At 47.6% G+C, this 19,629-nt stretch overlaps 1 protein-coding gene across 1 annotated transcript in view; it reads left to right on the top strand.

Moving 5' to 3' along the window:
• The window catches only part of EEF2K (eukaryotic elongation factor 2 kinase), a 62,673-nt gene extending 45,912 nt beyond the window's left edge, over window positions 1-16,761 (top strand). Inside the window, exons 12-18 of the mRNA XM_036097363.2 lie at window positions 965-1,042; window positions 1,902-1,964; window positions 3,031-3,165; window positions 3,322-3,510; window positions 7,466-7,590; window positions 12,115-12,293; window positions 13,638-16,761. Coding sequence (XP_035953256.1) covers window positions 965-1,042; window positions 1,902-1,964; window positions 3,031-3,165; window positions 3,322-3,510; window positions 7,466-7,590; window positions 12,115-12,293; window positions 13,638-13,747 — 879 coding nt within the window. The 3' untranslated portion in view covers window positions 13,748-16,761. The remainder of the gene's footprint in view (window positions 1-964; window positions 1,043-1,901; window positions 1,965-3,030; window positions 3,166-3,321; window positions 3,511-7,465; window positions 7,591-12,114; window positions 12,294-13,637) is intronic.
• The last annotated feature ends 2,868 nt before the right edge of the window (window positions 16,762-19,629 follow it).

Genomic DNA, 19,629 nt, shown 5'->3' with positions numbered 1-19,629 from the left:
AGAGATCTAGATTTTAACAGTAATGTTTTAATTTCTTTTAAAAATAAAATATCTAGGGGAGCCTGGGTGGCTCAGTCGGTTGAGCGTCGGGCTCTTGATATCAGCTCGGGTCGTGATCTCCGGGTCGTGGGATCGAGCCCCGGGTCGAGCTCTGTGCTCAGCACAGAGTCTGCTTGGGACTCTTTTCCTCTCCCTCTGCCCCTTCCACTTGTTCTCTCTCTCTCTCTCTCAAATAAATAATCAATCAATCTTTAAAAATAAAAGATCTGAAGTAACTAAGGCCTAACGTCAGGAGCTGACAAAGCCGGGTGATAGGTGCACGGGAGTTCATTTTAGTATTTTCTGTTCTTAGTGGCGTGTTTGAAATACTTCTTAGTAGAATAAAGACGGAAACATAAAAGTATGAGCTGAATAGTGATGCCGGTGACATGCAGATACGGCCAGAACCGGACGCTGTAGACAAATGACTGAAGTTTTAGAGATTCTGAACTATCTAGAAGAATAAAAAATATGTCGTGGTTTTGGCAGAGGACTTCATTGTAGTAAATATTGCTCTCAGTGCTACAGTTGTGTCCATGGGTCATAGCTCATAAACCAGCCTTTGTTTTTCTGCTTGTGAAATGGGTGAGCTACTCTTAATAATCGCACTTCCTGTGATCCACTGTGGGTAACACCTCACTTCATCCTCATCCTTGGATATAGGTGCTATATGAATCCCGTGGCTGAGGAAACTGCTATCCAGGGCCCACAAAGCTCAGACTCGAGCCCGGACAGTCTGGCTGCAGAGCCCAAGCTCTCTGCCACTACTTTGTACTGCTCCCTTGTCACCCAACCAGCAAGGGCAGGGGGAAGAGAATGTTAATTGAGGTGACAGGACAAAGGGGAGAGAGCAAATGGCTGGGATGTCCGGAAGTCACCACCACTCAGGACCACTGAGACCCTTAGGACCACCTTCTCTCCACAGGACTCCGAAAACAGTGGAGACAGTGGATACCCCAGTGAGAAGCGGGGTGATCTGGATGACCCAGAGCCCCGCGAACATGTAAGGAACCCCCAAGGAAATGAGACCAGAGTGTTCTATTGCCTCATTGTCCAGGAGGGTGGAAAGGTGGGGGAGAAACGTGAGTGGGTCTTGAGAACATAATAGGTAAATGGATACATGAGATGATTTCAGATAAAAATAAATGCAGGGCACAAAATAAAACAGGATAACGTGGACTGAAAGTTTAGTAAGGGGTCAAGTATGGGGGATTAGACAGGGTTGAAAATGTTGGACAACTCTTACGGCGAAGCTGGAACCTCTGGTTATTGGGTGATAGGTTGGAATGGTGCTAGAGTAGGTGGGAGGGTCCAGCCCCACACGTGGTATTCCAGCGTCCCTGGGGAGGACAGGTTTCCAAGGGAACCCAGCAGCATCCTGGTGAGGGTGGCTTCGGCAGTGTCTTCCACGTAGAGGTTTTGCCGTGTGCCAGAGTTGAGTCTGAGCCTTCGCACCAGTCTTGCTGGCAACCCTGTGGTCTCAGCTTTGTTACTGCAAGTAAGACTGTCACGGGAGCTTTGGTAAGAGGAAGGAGGTTTTCTTGGAGCTCGTCTGCTACGATCCTGTGCCTTTGAGTCATTTCCATCTGTGCACACAGAGAGGGTGAGGGCAAGGTTGTGGGCACACCAGCACATCAGTCCTGCCTGTTACCCAGCATCCTCTCTGCTTGGCACACGAGAGTCCAGCTGCCCTTCCTAGGGGACAGGCCTGTCCCTTAGGAGGAGGGTCCCCTGGCGGGGGTGGGGGGTGGCGAGGGGGGCTGGGCCTGTCCCCTAAGAGGTTTCCCCTGGAGGGGAGGTGGGGACCGGTTCTTGGGAGGGAGAGCCGCTCCATGGCTCATCCTGTCCTCCTCCTCCCTCAGGGCCACTCAAACGGTAACCGGAGGTACGAGTCAGACGAAGACAGCCTGGGCAGCTCCGGACGGGTAATGCGCCCCGAGGCATCCTTGTCATGGCTGTGTGCTTGCCTTCTCCAGCCTCCGCTGCTCCTCTCTGCTGTCACTGCTGCCTGCCCAGGCGCCTCACACACCAGCTAAAGGAAGATTTTGCAGAGGAGCCAGTCCTCTTGGCAAATACTTTTTGATCCCCTGGCTTGGGCGGGGCCCTGGGGCATCTGAGGAGAGGAATAGAGAAGAGCAGGATAGCCCGTCCTGGTAGGGCAGGTTATAAGGACCACAGCTCACATGTCAAAGTCATGCCCATATAACCTCATAGCATTTGTTAACTTGTTGCAACCACCTAATGAGACAGGCTAACGTTATTCATCCCCACTTTGCGTATGAGAAAACCGAGATCTTAGGCAGCTTTCCCTGGGTTCGCTGGCAAGTGTTTCTATGCAGATCATCTACACCGTGCGCTATTTATTTACCGCATGGGACGAGGTCTCAGCATGGTGTGGAGCAGGGTGGTTCAACCGTGGTGCTGCTTACATTCTGGGCCGGGCCCATCTTTGTCATGGGGGATGCCGTGTGCACGGCAGGATGTTTAGCGCACATGGACACACAGCTACCTGGCTCTGTCCTGCAAGGACCTTTGGAAGAAAGTGTCTTCAGCTGGGAACATGTTGTGTTTTCAAAACCCATTCCCCAAAGCATCCTGTTGATGCACAGAGGCAAGCGGAGTGGATTTGCTGCAGGGCCTGAAGTCAAACTTTTCTGGTGCTTTGTATGGGTCACAGGCCAAGGGGGCAGCTTAGGGCCCAACCTCCCCATCGAGCCTGCTCGATAAATGAGAGAGAAACACTTTGAACTGCCACAGTACTTCTGCTGGTCTTTGTGCTATGATATTCCCTCAGCGCCCACAAATTGGCAGGATTTGAGGGGTTAGAAATGGAGCCGTGTTTGTCCAAGAAAATTTGACACCTTAAGGGTTTGCTCCCTGCAGCTTGCTAGCCAGGTTTGTGCAGTAGGAGCGGCCGACGGCTGGTGATGGCACCTGCGTTCCTGCCCCTCATTCCCTGGCCCGTAAACTGGGCCCCGTTCTCTCCTGCAGGTCTGCGTGGAGAAATGGAATCTCCTCAACCCCTCCCGCCTCCACCTGCCAAGACCTTCCGCCGTGGCCCTGGAAGTGCAAAGGCTTAATGCTCTGGACCTTGAGAAGAAAATCGGGAAGTCCATCCTGGGGAAGGTACCAGCGATGCCCATCTCAGAGCCCTCTTGCCACTGACCCAGAGCCCGGCCCACGCTTCTGCTCCGCTAATCGCTTCCTCCCGCAGGCTGGCTGGGTGGCCCGGGGGGTGCAGCTGCCCAGGCAGCCAGGCCAACACCCAAGTCTGTGCGGCAGGTGCATCTGGCCATGGTGCGCTACCACGAGGGCGGGCGCTTCTGCGAGAAGGACGAGGAGTGGGACCGCAAGTCGGCTGTCTTCCACCTGGAGCACGCAGCTGACCTGGGCGAGCTGGAGGCCATCGTGGGCCTGGGGCTCATGTGCTCACAGCTGCCCCACCACATCCTGGCCGACGTCTCTCTGAAGGTGAGGGGTGGCAGGGACCCAGCCATGACAGGGGTTCGGTCATCATCCTCCCCATCCTGCAGGTTTGTGCGTGCCCCAGAAACTTCCTGAGCACCAGTTTGGGGCCAGGCACTTGCTGGTTAGCTGAAACTGGTGGGATTGGGCTCTGCCCCTGAAGAATGAGTACAAGGTGACAGTTTCCAGGCAATTACGACACGGCGTGATGGGAGAAGCAGAAGATACTGGGGGAAGCAGGTGGGGAAGGGCCCCGAGTGGGTGTCACAGGGTCAGTGGAGGCTTCCTGATAGCAGGTTCCATCTGGGTCCCCAGTAGTGAGAACAAAGCCCGACACACAGTACATACTCCATGTACATTTGCAGAACAGATGAATAAGGTAACCTCTGAGTTAGACCTAAAAGCTGAGTGGGAGTCAGCCAGGCAGAGTGCGGGAGGTGAGCCGTGAGCAGAGGTGACAGGACGGTCAGACGTGAACAACTTTGCTGCATCAGGTAATAGTTTTAAATACTGAGAAATGTGTCTTCGATTTCCTGTGCTAGTCACTGTGTCATGATTACAGACGTGACACGCTTTTAAGTTTAACCTGCATTATCAATATTTTCCCCATCCCTTTGTTTTCATCAAAAAGAACAATCAAACTCTGATCTGTAGAGTGGCACCTGGCTCAGTCGGTGGAGCAGGCGACTCTTGATCTCGGGTTGCGAGTTTGAGCCCCATGTTGGGTATAGAGATTACTTAAAAATAAAATCTTCAAGGGGCGCCTGGGGGGCTCAGTTGGTTATGCATCTGATTAAGTGGTTAAGCCTTGATTTCGGCTCAGATCACAATCTCAGGCTTGCTGATGGAGCGCTTAAGATTCTCTCCCTCCTTGGGCACCTGGGTGGCTCAGTTGGTTAAGCGACTGCCTTCGGCTCAGGTCATGATCCTGGAGTCCCGGGATCGAGTCCCGCATCGGGCTCCCTGCTGAGTGGGGAGTCTGCTTCTCCCTCTGACCGTCCCCCCTCTCGTGCTCTCTCTATCTCATTCTCTCTCTCAAATAAATAAATAAAAAATCTTTAAAAAAAAAAAAAAAAAGATTCTCTCCCTCCCTCTCCCGCTGCCCCTCCCCTGCTCTCCCTTTCTAAAACAATAAATAAATAAAATCTTTAAGAAAAAAAATTCCCGATAACTTCACAATCGGCTGTCACGAGACTGTAGGGCCAGCTCCAGTATGAAGCTGCCTTTGGCTTGTTCCCCCAGCATCCGCCTCCGAGCCTGGCACAGAGAGGACGCTCAGGAGGATCTGAGGCCTGAATAAAGTAATCTCGGAGCCCAGAATGAGTGGTGAGGGGCCAGGACTGGGGGAAGTCTCCTTGTGACCTCAGGCTGTTTACACAAACCACACCCTGGCAACCTTGTAAAGGGATTGAGAAGCCATTTCAGTTTCCCCATCTGTAGGCATCCCGAAGGCCTTTCTCTGGAGGATGGACTCTGGCAGCTTCCCCTAGCAGGAGTGGGGTTGGACAGAGCTCTGCGGTTAGGAAAGGGCAGGCAGGAAGGAAGTGAGCTGGGTCCCAGCAGGCTTATGGCTTAGCAAGTAAAACGATGGGCATGCGCCCTAGAAGCCACTGTGAGCTCTAGAAAGCCCATCACCCACTTTCTCCAATGCCTCCTTTTTGCTAAGGCATTCATTTATTCGGCACATGCTTTTTTCTTTTTTTTTTTTTTTTAAGATTTTATTTATTTGACAGAGACACAGAGAGAGAGGGAACACAAACGGGGAGTGGGAGAGGGAGAAGCAGGCTTCCCGCAGAGCAGGGAGCCCGATGCAGGGCTTGATCCCAGGACCCTGGGATCATGACCTGAGCCGAAGACGGACGCTGAACGACCGAGCCACCCAAGCGCCCCCCGGCACATGTTTTTGAGCGTCTCAGTCTCCTACACTTGGCACTGTCCTGGGTCCCTGCTCTCACGGAGCAAACTTTTCAGGTGGGGAACGATCTAGTACAGACTGTAATTAACAAATAAGAATCTTTCCAACAGAATTAAAAATAACTCGCCTTTATTGAGCACTTCCTGTGCCAGGCATTGTTCTAATATGCTGGGGAAAAAATATGACAGGGAATGTGACAGAGGGGCTGGATAGGACTCTCGTGTTACGATACAGGTTCTGGCTACAGGGGAGGCTGAGAAGTGTAGTCTTTAGCCGGCCAGCCATGTGCTGGCAAAAATATGACAGAGGAGAATGGATGTAGGGACAGCTGGTGGTCTTCTGGGAGCCCAAAGGTTGAGAAGGGCCTCGTGGGCTGATAGAGGGTTTGGGATTTGTCTCTAAGTGAGGTAAGAAACCATAGAGCTGCTTTTGATAGAGAACTGTGACCTGACTTGGTCTTGAAAAGCATCTCTATGGCTGCTTCGATGGAAAGGATCTTGGGGGAGGAGCACGGAGCAGGTAGGAATGGCCAGTGTTGGTAGGAATGTAACATGGTGCAGCCACGGTGGGAAACAGTTGGGCAGCGCCTCCAACGTCTAGGCGTAGAGTTACATATGACCCAGCAATTCCACTCCTAGTATCTGCCCAAGAGAATATAAACACACAGGCACCTGGGTGGCTCAGTCGTTAAGCGTCTGCCTTCGGCTCAGGTCATGATCCCAGGGTCCTGGGATCAAGCCCCACATCGGGCTCCCTGCTTGGCGGGAAGCCTGCTTCTCCCTCTCCCACTCCCCCTGCTTGTGTTCCCACTCTCGCTGTCTCTCTCTCTGTCAATTAAATAAATAAATAAAATCTTTAAAAAAAAAAAAGAAGAGAATATAAACTACACAACCGTGTGAAAACTTGTAACAGATGTTCATAGCAGCATTATTCACAATAGCCAAAAAGTGGAAACAATCCAGACATCCACCAACTGATGAATCAAATGTGGTATATCCATACAATGGACTGTTATTTGGCCATAAAAAGAACAAAACACTGATACATTAAAACCTTTATGCTAAGTTGAAGAAGCCAGTCACAGTAGACCAGGTAATATATGATTGCATTTATACAAAGTGTACAGAATAGAGAAATTTCTAGAGACAGAAAGTAGGCTAGTGGTTACTTAGGCCTGGGTGGGATGGGGCATTTGGGAGGTGACGGTGGAGGGGTATGGTGTTTTGGTTTCTTCTTGGGCTGATGAAAATATTCTGAAATTGGTAATGGTGATAGTTGCACATTCTGTGAATATACTAAAACTCACTGAATTGTGGGTTTAAATGGATGAATTGTACAGTATGTGAATTATATCTCCATAAAGCTGTTAAAAACTTTTTAAATTAAAAAATAAATAAAACTAAAAACTTTTTAAATAATGGAAGTGGGGGGAAAAAAAGAAGAAGATAGCAGGAGGGGAAGAATGAAGGAGGGAAAATCGGAAGGGGAGACGAACCATGAGAGACAATGGACTCTGAAAAACAAACTGAGGGTTCTAGAGGGGAGGGGGGTGGAAGGATGGGTTAGCCTGATGATGGGTATTGAGGAGGGCACGCTCTGCATGGAGCACTGGGTGTTATGCACAAACAATGAATCATGGAACACTACATCAAAAACTAATGATGTAATGTATGGTGATTAACATAACATGATAAAAAAAATAATGGAAGTGGGGAGCCCTACTGGAGGCAGGAGATGACGTGGCTTTCTGGAGGAATCAGAGCAGATGGAGTACAGTGAGCAAGAGTGGGCTAAGCTGGGGATGCCTGGGTGGCTCAGTCAGTTAAGCGTCTGCCCTCGGCTCAGGTCGTGATCTCGGGGTCCTGGGATCGAGTTCCACATCGGGATCCCTGCCCAGCGGGGAACCTGCTTCTCCCCCTCTCTCTCTATGTGCTCTCTCTCTCAAGTAAATAAAATCTTTAAAAAAAAAAAAAAAAAGTGGGCTAAGCTTCCATTCCTTCCTGCCTCATTTCTGTCTCTCTCTCCCTCTTTGGTTTGTATTGACAGGAGACAGAAGAGAATAAAACCAAAGGATTCGAATACTTACTGAAGGCAGCTGAAGCTGGCGACAGGCAGTCCATGATCCTGGTGGCTCGGGCTTTTGACACGGGCCAGAACCTCAGCCCAGACAGGTACTGTGGTTGTCGCTCAGGTAGAACTGTGGGCTCTTGGGCTGCAGGTGGGGGCTTCCCCTCAGTATCAGCACAGACCCGGGTTCCGGGCTCGGCTCCCCCAGTCCCAGTCTCCTACTGTGGACGAGATAACTCACCTCCCTGATCTCAGTCTCTTCACAGTGTGAAATGGGAATAATTAAAGGACTTGTATCCCAGGGTGGTTGTGTGAGGGTTAATTGAGATGATGCCTGTAATTCTCACTGTGCTTGGCAGATTCAGTGTGAGATAAATGACGGACCTCTTAGCCATTCTTTTTTTTTTTTTTTTAAAGATTTTATTTATTTATTTGCGAGAGAGAGAATGAGAGAGAGCACATGAGAGGGGGGAGGGTCAGAGGGAGAAGCAGACTCCCTGCCGAGCAGGGAGCCCGATGCGGGACTCGATCCTGTGACTCCAGGATCATGACCTGAGCCGAAGGCAGTCGCTTAACCAACTGAGCCACCCAGGCGCCCCCTCTTAGCCATTCTGTGAAAAGATTTGCTCTTGATCCAGAGTGGTTGTCCCTAGATGATGGGATTAAGGGTAATTTTAGTTTCCTCTTTCTACTTTTATTTTTATTTATTATTTTTTAAAGAACACTTTTATTTATTTATTTATTATTTATTTTATTTATTTATTTATTTATTTATTTATTTATTTATTTTGGGGGGGCAGAAGGAGAGGGAGAGAGAGAATCTCAGACTCCCCGCTGAGTGTGGAGCCCAGCGCAGGGCTCGATCCCATGACCCTAAGATTGTGACCTGAGCCGAAGTCAAGAGTCGGTCGCTTAACTGACTGAGCCACCCAAGCGCCCCTCTACTTTTATTTTTTATTATTTTTCACTTCTGAGAGGGAGAGGAGGGAGTGAAGCGAGCTCCAGTGGTGATTCAGGCCTGGTGTGAGTTTCCGGCGTGGCTCTGAGTCTCCTGGAGGCTACGACTCTGCGGGTGCAGGCACTTTTCTAGCTGTCTCCTCGGGCTGAGGGGCCAGGACTGGTTTCTGCAGGGGGAGGAAGAGAGGGTGGCCCAGCTTCACCTCATCTCCTTGGCTTAGCCAGTGGGAAGTCCCAGAGGTCCCAACAGTGGAGATCATTTGGGGGAATTGAACTGGTCATGGGACCCATTGCTCAGCCCTGTGGCTCCCACTGGGTCGCAGCTACCCCTGCTGTCCTCAGGAGCCCATGGCTTTATGGACGGGAGCAGGGTGGGCATGTTCACTGTCCACACCTACAGGGTTGGAGCAGCTTGGAACTTCCCTCCTCTTTGGGTCAAGGTCTCATCTTCCCCCCGCCACCCCACCCCCAGGTTTAGGGAATGTCAGGACTGTCGCTGTGTCATATCCAGCTCTCAGTGTCTAAAATGTCTCACTACGTGACATCCTTCCTGTACCACATATCACGCAGCCCCAAAACTGATCAGATATCTACTATGTGACAATAATGCCCCCTTCAATTTGGACTGTACTTTCACATATCTGTGATTTTATCTCACTGAGAGCAAGAACCCGATCTCCTGCATCTCTAATCCCAGCGCTTATCGCGGGGCCTGGCTTATTAGTTGAATGAATGAACCAGCGCTTCTCTCTGCCACAGATAAGGCAGGTCTTTTTAGCCCCATTATATGGGTGACTCAACTTGTTCTGAGAAGTGAAGGGACTTGCCCGTGGTCAGATAGCTAGCAAGTGACAGGGCCAAATCCTGGGTCTTCTCCCCTCTCCTCCAGTGTACTATGCACCGGCCTGCTTCTCAGTGGACTCAGAGCTATATTGGCGTGGAGAGCAGGTGAACAAAAAAGGCATGACACAATTACGTCAGGTCAAATGCCAACATGTATGGCTCCCGTTGATTGCAGTGGGGGAGCCCGGCATGCTGGAGCTGGGCGCTGAAAATTTGTCTCTGAGGTCCTTAGGAAGTCTTTGCTCTGTGTGTTTTCTCCTCATGCCTTTTGTTTACGTTTTATTCGAGATGATAGTGTTTTGTTTTGTTTTTGATTTGTTAAGAATTTTTTTTTAGATTTTATTTATTTATTTATTTATTTGAGAGAGAGCACAAGCAGGGGGAGAAGCAGACTCCCCACCGAGCAGGGATCCCGACACGGGGCTTGATCCCAGGACCCTGAGATCAAAACCTGAGCCCAAGGCAGACGCTTAACCGACTGAGCCACCCAGGCACCCTGTTAAGAATTTTTTAATATTAAGGCTATCAATTCTTAGGCATATGCTTCTCTTTAAAAAAAAAAAAAGGGGGGGACGCCTGGGTGGCTCAGTTGGTTAAGCGACTGCCTTCGGCTCAGGTCATGATCCTGGAGTCCCGGGATCGAGTCCCGCATCAGGCTCCCTGCTCAGCAGAGAGTCTGCTTCTCCCTCTGACCCTCCTCCCTCTCATGCTCTCTGTCTCTCATTCTCTCTCTCTCAAATAAATAAATAAAATCTTTAAAAAAAAAAAAAAAAAAAAAAAAAAATAAAAAAAAAAAAAGGGGGGCGCCTGGGTGGCTCAGTCGTTAAGCGTCTGCCTTCGGCTCAGGTCATGATCCTAGTGTCCTGGGATCGAGCCCCGCATCGGGCTCCCTGCTCGGCGTGAAGCCTGCTTCTCCCTCTCCCACTCCCTCTGCTTGTGTTCCCTCTCTCGCTGTGTCTCTCTCTGTCAAATAAATAAAATCTTTAAAAAAAAAAAAAAACAACTTTTTCAGGGATGGCTGCCATCACTGTGGGGGAGGGGAGGCACATACTCCGCTCGATGAGCCTTGTTACTGGGTTTGGGGCAACTGGTTTTTTAATATTCGTGTAGTTAAATCTATCACAATTTTCTTTTATAGCTTCCGCTATAGTCATTTTCTTATTCTTCTTCCTCATTCCAAGCAGTTCCAGCCTCTTCCATTCAGGGCGCGTTAATTAAGGGCCAGCTCTGGGTAAGGCAGGGCCCCATGTAGGCCCAAATTTGCATTTATGTGGTTTCAGCCTTCTCAGAAGTTACCACTTAGCACGGGAAGGAAAAGTCATTGGAAATTCTGAGGCAGGGTGGGCACCCTGACCACTGGGTGTAGAGTCGGGTGGGGGTGGGCAGGGAGAGATTAGGCCCTTTCTCCTCTTTCCCGTGTAATGCGTTTGGGGCACTTCTGCTTTGCCCTTCTAGACCGGGGAGGGTCAAAGCTGAAAAGAGTGAGATCACGTAGTATAGCGGCCTCCAGTCCACTGTTAAAACCCTAGTTTGTTGGGTATGTCACTGATAATTTTCAAATGATTTGCCCTTTCTATGAAATAAAATGGAATCAGTGTTATCTCCTGAACCCCATGCCAGCCAGCCACGTGTTTACGTTTATTCCTTCGGCAGACATTGAGGGAAGCTGAGCTATTTGCCAGGCCCTGGGAATGCAGCAGTGGACAAAGCAAAGTTCCAGCCGTCTTGGAGCTTACTTCCTAGCCAGGGGAAACCATGATAAACAAGTGAATAAGTAAACAGGAAAATTACAGATTGAGGTGATTGTAGGAAATGGGTTGTTTGGGGGTGGTGCCTCCGAAGAGGTGACATATGAGCTGAGGTTGGGGGGATGAGGAGTCAGGTATGGAAAGACAAAGAATGAATGCTCCAAGCGGAGGGAGCAGCAGGTGCAAAGGCCAAGGGGCAGACAGGGTCTGGCATGTTCAGGGTAGAGAAGGGGGCCCAGCCAGTCTGGCATGGAGGGAGGTTAATGGGAGTGAAGACAGGTGGAACCAGGTCAGGTAGGGCCTCAGAGGAGAGGCCAGCAAGTCATTGGGACTGTGGCTCCTGCAACATTTCATGAGGCCCATAGACTTTCTTATCTGCATCTCTCCTTGCTCTTTCCTGATTTGCTATAAATAGGTACTCACATGCTTAGTTAGGACACTCCAAGAAAAAGAGCCCGCTGCCCTGTTTGCTCTGTATTTTGTGTTGTTCAGATGTGGATGGAACCTGTGTCTGCCCTCGGGGGCTTGGCCATTCATGTGCTATAGTAGGGAGAAAGAGTTGAGGCTAGAGGGGCAGAGCCAGAGAGAGAAGCCCGCTATTCTGGGGAGAGTCCTGTGTTTGCTCGAAGGAGAGACAGAGCTGGCCAGCACAAGCAGAGCCAAAGATGGGGCTGAGTGACTGCTGTTAGCTTGGATGGTTCTGGAGGCCTTGGCCTCTTCTGCTGCTTGAGTCATAGGGCGGATTGGCTGGTGCTCCAGCCACTGCTAATGCTAGCCCATAGAGTGATTTTGTACAAAGTAAAAAAAATGCCCCCTTCCTCAAGATACTGTACATCATCTGTTGGAAAATTGTGTAATATACCAATCTGGCAAGGGAAAGCTACTTGACTGCTATCTTAATATATAAATCTACATTGTGAATGGCACCCCTTAGATATGGTAGCATTGGGTACTATGGGTCGTGAATCATAGGTGGTGGCCCCCACTGGGATCCCTGACTTGTCTCTCCTGCTGATGGGCCTCCTCCCTCCTGCCCGTTGCCATGGAAACCTCTGACTTGTCTTTTGTATGTCCTGGAAGGTCCCAAGACTGGCCAGAGGCTCTGCACTGGTACAACACAGCCCTGGAGATGACAGACTGTGACGAGGGCGGTGAGTATGATGGGATGCAAGATGAGCCTCGGTACACGCTGCTGGCCAGGGAGGCTGAGATGCTGTTCACCGGCGGCTGCGGGCTAGAGAAGGACCCGCAGAGATCAGGTAGGGCCTGACTGACCTGCCGCTGGGGGCGGGCAGGGCTGGGCCGGGAGGGACATAATTCCTGTCTCAGAGGGAATTACAGCAAGATGCAAGACGGAGTCTCTTCTTTCATTGGAGAGGAGAAAGATTCCTACTGGTTCTGTGTGCCCACATGGTGCTGGTTTAGGAGGGAGCTTTATGGAGCTGATATGCAGATGAACATTTTTATCTTAATGGTTACATATGAGAAGTTTGGTATTTCAGCAGTTTTAAAAATTGAACTGACATTTTCATTCCATAAAAGTCACCATTTTTAAGTGTATGGTTCAGTGGCTTTTAGTGTATTCATCATGTCGTGCAGCCATCACCACTATCTGATTTCAGAACATTTCCATCACCTGTTAGCAGCGACTCCCCCTCTATCCCTGGCAACCACCAACCTACTGCCTGTCTGTATGGATTTACCTGTTCCAGATGTTTCATATAAATGGAATCATACAATATGTGGCCTTTTGTATCTGGCTTCTTTCACTTAGTGTCATGTTTTCAGGGTTCACCCATGTTGTAATGGGTATCAGTGCGTCATTCCTTTTTATTACCAAATGATATTCCATCATATAGATATACCACATTTTGTTTATCCCTTCATCAGTTGATCTGCACGTTTTGTATACACACACACACACACACACACACACACATATTTTTTTCTGTTACATGATAAATATACTGAACTGATTTCGTAGGACAGGCCTAAATTTAAAAGTTTAAAAAAATTTTTTAAAGGTGGTATATAAAAAAAACCTAAGCAAATAATAATGCAATTCTATAATCCCTTATTTGAAATTTCTAAATCCAAAAAAACTCTGAAAACCAAGTGTTTTTGTACACATTGCACAGATTTTCTTGGAAGCAAAACCTCTCCAGAACTGACACGAGGCTGTTTATAATCTTTTCTTCCCCTTTCATGCATTCCCCGCAATGAGTCTGGTAAAAATCCTCAGTCTGATTCTCATTGGCTCAGATGGAATCCCCCGCCCACCCCTAAACCAATCACTGAGCTTATGGAGATGGCTTACTCTGATTGGCTGTGCTTAAGTCTGGATGTCTGATTGGCTATCAGTGGAAGTCTGTAAGACCTGGTGGGAATGGGAAGGGTGCTTTGATTGGCCAGACTTGAATCACATGCCAGGCCAGGCTTGGATCACGTGCCCACCCAGGTTCCACGCAGGGCGAGGGGATAAGGAGAAGTTTGGATCTTTAAAGGAATCTTAGGGTGCTGTTCCCAGGTAGGGGTCGGGGGACACGGGGCTGGCAAAACAACAGGTGGTTCACTTCTCTGTGCCCCGCTTTGCTCTTTTTCAGGCGACTTGTACACACAGGCAGCCGAGGCCGCGATGGAAGCCATGAAGGGCCGGCTGGCCAACCAGTACTACCAGAAGGCGGAGGAGGCCTGGGCGCAGATGGAGGAGTAGCTTGCCAGGAAAATCACTGCCGGCCAGTCCCAAGCAAAAGGGCTAAGACGTGGGGGCGGGTGGGGGGGGGTGCGGAGAAGACTTATTGACTTATTTAGGGTTTTTTTTTGGCGGGGAAGGGCAAGTATTTTTAGTGTGTTATAAATCAACTTTTGTATTGCGTTTTTTGACTCTTGAAAATGTCTTTGCTATGGGCGAAGACGCTACAGCTGTCCCTTAGGGCAGCATCTTGGGGAGTGGGGATTGAAAAAGCAGCCCAGTGAACCGACATATCGTTTTGAGCTTTTTTTTTTTTTTTTTTTTTTTTGGTCATGAGATCTAAGAACGTGCTTCTCTGCTATGGATAAAAAATAGGGCTTTGGGCTTGGCTCACCAGCTTTTTCAGGCTGTACTGAAATGAAATCTCAGGCCCACAGAACTTGTTTCCTGAGCTGTGATGAGGAAGGTAGAGCTGCACGTTAGCTTTCCATGGGATGTGTATTATCATGACTTAGTGCAAAGCCTTACTTCTCAGAGCATTTGGAAGCATGATGGCATCCTTCTGTGGATGTGAGATTGCGCGGTACCCAGGCCCCCTTCCGCTGTTGGCAAAGGCCTGCACACCGACCGTTTGCTAATCTTCTAGTTTAATTTCCTTCCCGAATGCAACTGATTTTCTGAAATACAGCCAAATTCCGTTTTTTTAGCATGCTTTCTACAGTGGGCTTTATAAAACAGGTTTAATTTTTTTGTATGTACACATTTACTACCTCTAACTTCTCCATCAGCTAGTGTGGAAGTGGGTGCGCCTCAAACCTTTTACATGTAAGAACAGCAACTTGGATTTGGAGCCTTTCCTCCAAGCTGACATATACTTCGCATCTCAGTGGCAGCATCCATAGTGTAACTGAAGTATCTCTGTACAGTGTTCCTCTGTGTTTTCTTAGCATCTGACCTTCGTATGTAGGCTCTGTTTCCCAGCCCCTGTCCTTGCCATTTGCTGCTTGAAGCTGGGTAGCTTTTCTTGTAAATTGCAGCAGTAGGATTTCAGCAGCAGCCCCTTGAGATTTATCTACGATGTTTGAGGATGAGAGGGCAAGAACTATAAACACTCATTAATTCCAGTAGTTTCCCCAGGGCCAGGCTGTGGCTCTGTATTTAATGATCTTTCCCTTTAAAAGGAATAAGATTTAATATCAGTATGATTTCAGCTGGTGTGTCAAGGCAAAGAAAACACACTGCTTTGATCAAGCCCAAGTGCTAAAGCAGCCTCTCTTTCTGTGTTAAAATGAAGACAAAACAAAACAAAAGCAGAATGTGACATACAAACTGTTCTTACCTGTCCATTAAAACAGCTCTTTCAACACATTACTGTTAAGTGCTGTGGAATTGTGAACCTGTCCCAGCATTTGAACCTTTGGTCCCAAAGTTCAGAGTGTGCACTAGGTGCAAAAAATCAAGCGGACTCAGAATTACCCTTGGAAAAAATCCTTTACCCAATCAAGAAGTTGGCTTGCGTTAGGTTTTTTGTTTGTGTGTTTTAAAGCAGTGCATATAGTTAAATTGCATATGGTTAATGTACTCGAGAAGCAGCTTGATTGTGACTTATCTCTTATCTCCGGTAAAGGGCCAGATAGTAAATATTGTAGGCTTTGTAGGTCATGGGGTCTCTGTTGTAACTACTCAGCCCTGCTGTTGTAGTGAAGAAACACCCAGGAACCGTACTTAAATGAATGAGCTTGGCTGATGTTCCAATAAAACTTTATTTACAAAAACAGCCTGCCTAGGCAGTAGCTTGAGGACTCTAATTCTTGAGTAAGGGTTACTACAGTATGTCCTGAAGGCAAAAGCTATCTCAGTTTTTCAGCTTTCAGTGCTCAAAAACACAGTGCCTTGGCAGAGTGAGCACTCGAAAAATGTGTGAGCAAATGGAGAGCGAACCCTAGTCACAGCACCTAATCCATGGCTCTGAGTCTTCCAGCCAGTTAATGATTTGTTGTCTGAATTGACTTGCAATGTCAGTCCTCCAGTTCCAACCCACCCGCCTCCATGGCCTTAACTCAGCCAGCTTCTCTTCCAGGAGGCTGGGTTATGGCTTGGATAGAGAGCTAAGCAAATGCTTATTGAGGACCAGTGAGAGTCAAATAATCTGCAAGATGCTGAGATCTTTCTGAGCCAGTAGGAGAGCTTATCCTACCTTCAAAACCTAGTTTTGTGCCTGCTAAAGCTGGTTAGAGCATCTTTTTTTCCACAGATTCTGGGCACGGAAAAACAAAAGACAAAGAACCCCAGGACATTCCAGCCCAATTGGGAAGACATCAGAGACCATCTTCAAGGGCAAGTAGCAGGTGGAGGTCCAAGAGATCAGCAGAGTCTGGAATATAGTCCTGTATCTTCCGACATAGATGGAGAAACCAGGGTTTTGAAAGACAGACTCTCACAGTGACAGTGCTGGTTAGCAAGCTAGCTGCAGCTATGATTTGAAAGCTGCTGTTATTTAGAGGATCCCAGGGATAAAATTTAAAATTAGACTAGAGTGTCATGTCCCTTTCAGCTTTGCTATTGCTTTGTTGTTATTTTTTTTTTTTTTTAAGCAGACTTTTATGGATGTAAGAAGAAAAAAAAAAAATCCCAACCCCAGGGCATCTGAATATCCCTGCGCCTCCCCTCCCCTGAGGCACTGTGGGAATTCATCATCAAATGCAAACTTGGGGAACCAAGCCTGGTAAAGTGCCCTCGTTGTTATCTTAGTGATTTCCTTTCATCCCAGCACATTTGTCTGCTGTACTGGACATGATTTACAAATCAACACGTTTCCAAAGGCATACGCAGCTTGTGTGGGGGGAAAGGAGACAAAATATACATATTCTCCACATGGATTTGTGCCTGTTAGTCCTGTTTCTAGTCTCAAGGTAACCATTTAACCTAGACGAGGTGGACCCTGGGTGGGGCCCAAAGGAGAGGCCTGTGTTACCAATTTATTTTTGCATATGTATTCAGTTCCATATCTTTTCAAATAAAGTGGTTTCTTTCTTTCCGGTCTCAAATTCAAATGCCTCCTAGTAACAAGGGACGGAGGCTGCCTGGATGAAGCAGCTTGGGGTGGGGGGGCGGCCCAGGCCCCATCTGAAAGGAGCAGCTGGGATTCAGCTCCAAGTGATTATCACCACAGGAAGTGCGTGGGCGCCATGTTGCCCCATTTTCCAATCTTTCAAGAGCTGCTGAAATTTTTTGTTAATGCAAGTTCTCCTGATTTTTAATATTTCTAATAAATTCTAATTTTTAAAAAAAAATTTTGTCTAGATTTAGCCTTATGCTGTCCTTTTGCTTTAAAGTATGTGAACCTCTTTTTTTTTTTCTTTTCCTGATTTTTCTCATCCATAAAACAGAAAGGATAATCTTTATATGTCGGAGCTGTCATCTGCCACAAAGAAGATAATGCCTGTTAAAGATGTTTTGTGATCCAGAACTTAAGAAAATCTTGGTCACCAGTATGATTGTTTGGTTTCAAACTAATGCTTTTTTAACTTAAAGAAATTTGAACATAAGCATAGTACATTGAAGTCACACGCTTAGGTCCATTGGCTCCTGAGGCCCCACTAAAATGACAGGAAAGAGATTTTCTTAATGGCAGAAGCTCATGAGGCTGGAGAGCAGAGGGATCATAGTTGAATTAGCACTGAGAACCCCGCTGCCCCCAAAGGCTGACGCATTGGCACCAGCAACCTCTGGAAGGGAAGGGGAAGTGAAATGGGTCTAAAATACAGGGTCAGTTGAAAGACTTAAAGTATCAGACTACTAGACCAGCTTACCTCCCCATGTAGCCAGCCGGCTGCCGGTCCATCACCCTGGAAGGCCAGGCCGGTAGAGAGTCCAGCTACTCTACAGAAAAGAGGGTTAAGGGGAAGTTTCCATATTGGCTCTAGAGGCTTCACCAGCCACCTTTTCCCTCCTGTGCTGCCAGACATTGGCAGCTTGACTTTGACCCTCCTGGCAGAAGGCAGACAACTGGAGAAACCCCTAGGGAATCTGTGATGAACTACTTAAAATGTCCTTCCTCCTAATGAAACTGGCTGCAGGGAGCACCTCACTGGAAAGACCTCAGCCACCCAACCCCACCCACATCCACGGGAATTCCCACAACTTTTAGAGCCCCATGCTGCTGCTTCTTCCTTTTTTTTTTTTTTTTTTTAAAGATTTATTTATTTATTTAAGAGAGAGATGGAGAGTACAAGGAGGGGGAGAGGCAGAGGGAGAGGGAGAAGCAGACTCCCCGCTGAACTGGGAGCCCGATGTGGGGCTCGATCCCAGGACCTGGAGATCATGACCTGAGCCTAAGCAGACGCTTAACCATCTAAGCCACCCAGGTGCCCCTAGAGCCCCATTCTTGAACTTGAATAGCCAGTCAAAGATCCCTATGTAAGGATCCATAAGCACTTCATATAAAAGACACTAGAACAAACCAACAGAAGAAACTATCTTGGAGCAAACAAAATGTAGGAAGAAGGAAACCTGAAGAAACAAAAAGATATGGTTAATTTCCTTAGCTAAGATATTGCAGGGGTGGGGTGCCTGGGTTGGCGCGGTCAGTTAAGCGTCTGACTCCTGGTTTCAGCTCAGGTCATGATTTCAGGGTCCTGGGAGATCAACAGAGGGTCCTGGGGTCGAGCCCCACATCAGGTTCCAGGCTCAGCATGGAGTCTGCTTGAGATTCTCTCTCTGCCCCTCCTGCTCATGCTGTCTCTCTCTAAAATAAATAAAATCTTAAAAAAAAAAATATTACAGGAGTCCTGGCTGGCTCAGTGGATGGAGCGAGGGACTTTTCATCTCGGGGTTGTGGTTATGAGCCCCATGTTGAGTGTAGATATTACTTAAAAATAAAAATCTTAAAAAAAATTTTTGCATCTACAAAAAGAACAGATGCAATTCTAAAAATTCACACAACAAAAGAGCTCTTGTAAATTGGGTATATTCTTACAGAAATGAATAACTTAATTAAAGGGTTGGAAAATAATGGAAGAGATCTCCCAGGAAGTAGAACATTAATGATGTCGTTTTTGGGAGTAGTGCTGTTGGGGTCCAGAGCTGAAGGCCAAGAGAGGATCCTTGAGATATCTTCGGTGAAAAAAAAAAAGTGATTTTATTAAAGCCCGGGGACAGAGCTGCTTCCGCCCTTGGATTGTGAGGAGCAACTGATTATACACTTTGGGGTTGGGGGAAGTAAGGATAAGGGAAGTTCCAAAAGGATTTTCATCTGCTAAAGAAGACTCAGAGGATATGGTCTTGCTATTGTCAACCCAAGGTTGTTTTTCCCTCTAGCAAGGAACATTAAGACAGTTGGGAGCTTTCTGGAGGAACCATTATACTCTGCCTGCCTCAAGTATTTGTCAATGGTCTGCAGGTTATAAGGGCATTTAATTTTATCTACACTTCCTTCTGCCTTTGTTTCCCACATTGTCAACAAAAAAACCCAGAAAGATGAAAAATGTGAGAGAAAATTCTAGAAGTCAGAGGAACAGGCAAACTGAGCTGTACACTCTTCTATATTGAAACACTTAAAATGTTATCACTTTTGTGGAGAAATTAGGTAAGAACAGCCTAAGATTAGATATGTGTAGTTTTTATTTTTTTAAAGATTTTATCTTTAAGTAACCTCTATACCCCACACAGGGCTTGAACTCACAACTCCAAAGCCAACAGTCACATGCTCTTCCAACTGAGCCAGCCAGGTGCCCCTGTATGTGTGTTTTTTTTAATGATCTTTCCCTTGGCCATTTAAAATCTGGGACCAGAGTTCTAAGATCTTATTTTCATAGATTTTCATACAGGCTTTTAATAGAAATTGAACTTGCATGTAGATATCATTGTCATTTTTACTGAATTATATTTGCCATGTGTTAATT

This window comes from Halichoerus grypus, chromosome 6, assembly GCF_964656455.1.
Source record: "Halichoerus grypus chromosome 6, mHalGry1.hap1.1, whole genome shotgun sequence".
Taxonomy (NCBI): domain Eukaryota; kingdom Metazoa; phylum Chordata; class Mammalia; order Carnivora; family Phocidae; genus Halichoerus; species Halichoerus grypus.
Note: the sequence above shows the minus strand (reverse complement) of the source record. Positions and strands in the feature narration are given on the sequence as shown.